General features: G+C 34.6%; 1 protein-coding gene across 1 annotated transcript; it reads right to left on the bottom strand.

Moving 5' to 3' along the window:
* Window positions 961–1,713, bottom strand: LOC109227787. Its single transcript, XM_019392984.1, has one exon. The coding sequence runs from the start codon at window positions 1,711–1,713 to the stop codon at window positions 961–963; it is 753 nt and encodes a 250-aa protein (XP_019248529.1).

Genomic DNA, 3,992 nt, shown 5'->3' with positions numbered 1-3,992 from the left:
CAATCCCCAGCCTACTCAGTTTCTTCTCCGAGCTAGATGACGTTTCCATTATCGTGGTGGATGATAGAGAGCATTCCCTGATTTGAGAAAGATATAAGTAGTGCAATCACTTTTCTCTAGATATTATCCGATAGTGTAGAAAATTTATCCGAATATTAATTTTTCTTAGCACTTTAATATTTATCTGAGTGCTCGTGTTTAGTCTTATAGACTTGAAGTATATTCTCTTAATTTAACAAATTTTGTAAGTACAAAAATCTAGCTTCATTACTAAACAAAAGAACATATTGTAAGGGTAAATTAGTCAAATTGTAAGCTTTTACATTAATAATAAAAGGTTAAAATAACTTCTATAGAACAAGCGAGGGTTGTTCAAGTGGTAAGTTTCTCCAACTCCAACCCTAAGTTTGCGAATTGGATCACCAAAGGAGCAAAGTAAAAAACTCCCGGAGAGGAGGAGGAATAATCACTAAAGAGAATTAAAATATAAGAGCTAAATGTAATATCGTAAATTACAACGGAGACTAGCGTTGATATTAGAGCTAAATCTAATATCATAAATTACAAGGGAGGTTAGTGTTACGAAATCAAACTTGAGGGGATATGAAATATCCCTAAATTTCATGTTAATCAACTAATTACACTTCAATCCTAAATTGGTAAGAGTAATTTTTTGTATCATCTTCTCTCTATTCAGAAGTAAAAGAAAATAATATCGTTATCTCAAATTAAGCAATATCATGAGTATATGAAAATATCGAAGAATAAATTCAAGAAACCATATCAATTGCTAAGAAAGAACAAAATAAACTAAGAATCCAGAAATTTTACAAACAAATTTCTATTTTTCTATCTGTACTAATATAATAAAAAAGTGGTACTTGCTATACATTAGCTATAGATGAAGACAGAAATCTAAACCTTTATGCTGAAAGTGAACAAGCTAAGGTAAGCATATATCTATGCAGATGCAGAAGAATAATGGTGCATTGGTAATTGCTGAAAAGAAATTAAAGAACCATCCTTTTCTTCATTGAGCTCTGTTGAATTTGAAGAAGGTAATTTCACTACAGAATCTTGAACAGAATTAACCCCATTTCTAAGGACTTTTCTTATAAGTTTCTCCTCAGCATCCCTCAAGAATTTGAACTTAGGAGGGGGTGAAGATTTTAGACTATTAATATCAGATTCAAAGAGAGGGTTGAAATTGAATTCTTGGTTGTTATATGAATCAAGAGATTGAGATTTAACGGGTGGTGAAGATAACGGAGTAAGAACGAGGGTAAGATCACTAAAGCTTCTGGTTCTTGAACCTTTTCTACTTCTATCTCCTCTGGATTTTCCATCATCGGATTCCAAATCCTCCTTTGTTTCCTCTTTAATAGTAAAGAGAAACCTAAGATTATGTAGTCTCATCAGCTCTAACTCGGCGTTATCTTCTCTGTATGGTTCCAATTTTCTAGAGTAGTCTTCCTGATGGGACGACGACTCTGCATCATCTTCAACAAAACCTTTCAGCAACAAACCGTTGTTGGTCCCTAACTCCAAGTCTTGATCATGACCATTAATTTCAATTGTGGTAACTTCTTGAGTACCATTTTTTCTTACAGAATTTGATTTCTTCCAACAGAAAATGGATGAGAGCTCAGTTGGTCTTTTTGAGATTCTTTTTTTCACCCACAATAAGTAGTACAATTCTGCAACAAATCCCATCAACAAGCAACCTAAAAGGAAACTCAAACCAATACCTAAAAGCACCAAAAGTTGCCATTTTTAAGGGTCCTGGAATTTGACCAAGAAGAGAGGAGACATTTGAAGAAAAGGAAAGAATGGGAAGCTCAATACATATATATCAACAACAAGGCAATTAGTAGGAGAGAGTTGTTTCTATAAATTGATTTTTATATATCCCTCCCTCTCTTTTCCTTTTTCGGCCGAAAAAAGTAGATCGCTAGAGTTGGCACTTCTTTTATGATTTTTAATTTTTCATTTTAAACTCTCTTCCACCAGAACTAATAACAATTAAAGTGAGCTTTACAGCTTGTTTGGATGGTTGTTACCTATCGTGTTGTATCGTATTGTTACTTTAAGTACAATATTTGTTTTGATTTTTACTTTAATTTTTATTATATCGTATCGTTAAATCCATCTTTATGTAACAACGAAAAGTGTCACTTTATGAAATGATGGATTTGGTCTGGTGGTGTCGTTTCTTTACTTTTTCCTCTCATCTTGCCCTTCTTTATTATTAAATAATCATATTTTATTTTTTATCCTACTTTTTTATATGATAATTCTACTTGGTATCCTATTTTTTCTTAGCAATGATGCAAGTTTATCCTTCAAATTGTTAGTGCGTGATATCATGAAACGACGGCAAATGATACAATCTATCTAAATATTGTATTCATCAAATAATATAATACAATATAGTGTAGTACAATACGATATTCATAATAAGATGTAACAACAATCCAAACAAGCTGTTAGTCTTCAATGAGCGTTGTACTCTTGAGTCTTTATGACGGTAACCAAATTAAGCTAGGATTTAGAGTTCATGCACATAACTAAAAGAGCATTTATAATGGGCTATAAAATCGATCTCTTCCACTTCATGTGAGTAAATTTGTTATGTATAATTCAAATTGTTTATATAGTTGAAAATATTTAAAAATAAATAGCTATGTGTAGTCGCAAATAATTTATAAATAGCTATGTGTAGTCGCAAATAATTTATAAATAGCTATATAAAGTCGCGAAGAACTAGTGAGTTAGTTGGGATCATTTATATCCATTAGACTTATAATACTAAATCCATCCTGGTAGGTGTCACATGAGTGTTTTTCTTATACATGAGGTTCACCTTTGTGCGACAGTCAAGTCCAGCACTTGACATCAGCCTTTCAACACTTAGAATAATTTTAGGAACATTTGAGAGTTAGAATAATTTCAAGCACCGAAGTAAGTCGGTTTACCCAAAAAACGGATAACAATTGAATTTATATGCGGTTTTAAGGATACGTGATATAACTTGACACAAACTGAGAAAAATACGTAAGTTGATATTGAAATTGACTGCAAATAGAAATAAAAGAAAAGCGAAGCAAAAGTATAACTTTGGCTCTCGAGCTAAATCGCCTCGAACCAAATGAATATTCCGCTGGAAAATAAGAACAAAGTAACAGAGTATTGAGAGCTTAAGAGAAAGATAGTATATTGCTTTATGTAGCGTGAAGATGATGCCTTTTACAAATGATCAGCTCCCCTTTATATAGTAGGGGAATCCCACCCTTGATACAATTCTAAATACAGTAAGAAATCCCATGATTAGCTAATTAGCCGGCCTCTTCTTGATACATGTTGAGATTTCCGCCATGGCCCTCGTTCGATTGCGGATATTTCGGCTTTCCGTTATTTGGCTCGGTAAGCTTCCCTCGATCTTGCTTGATCTCTATCTTGCTTGGTTCGATCTTGGCCGACCTCGATCCCGATCGATCTTTGGGTCACAAGCTCAACAATCTGTCTTTACACCATGCTCCGATATAACATGGGGTCGAACCTTGACCTGCCACTTTCCAGGGCGAGCTCGATATCGACCGTATATAGATAGTCCCCTCGTTTCTCGGAGAGAAGGCGATGAGAAATGATATGAACTTTTCCAATTCCATCTCGATGGTCCATGACGTAAGCGATGAACCTGACCATGATATCAGCGACAAGCGGATACTGAAACGTCCCGTCGGTTCGGTATCGAGGCATTAAATGCCTGTCAGTTGTTATCGGCCACTACTAGTTCTGAATCGTCGCCAGCTACCTATAAAAACCCTATCCTTTCCTCGTTCAAACTTTTACAGTCAAAGTCTTCCCTACCTTTGCCTTTTCTTCAACAAGTCTCTCTGCTTCACAATCTTCACACCCAAAGTCCTCGAATGTTAATCAAACCGCGTATTATCCCAATCCTCTTTTCTCTTGTCCATTAATGGCTAAAACTT

The sequence above is a fragment of the Nicotiana attenuata genome, chromosome 6, assembly GCF_001879085.1.
Source record: "Nicotiana attenuata strain UT chromosome 6, NIATTr2, whole genome shotgun sequence".
NCBI classification, from domain to species: Eukaryota; Viridiplantae; Streptophyta; class Magnoliopsida; order Solanales; family Solanaceae; genus Nicotiana; species Nicotiana attenuata.
This window is presented reverse-complemented; position numbering and strand designations above follow the sequence as displayed.

Coding starts and splice junctions, on each gene's coding strand:
- LOC109227787 (XM_019392984.1), bottom strand. CDS start 1,713: ATGGGATTTGTTGCAGAATTGTACTACTTATTGTGGGTGAAAAAAAGA.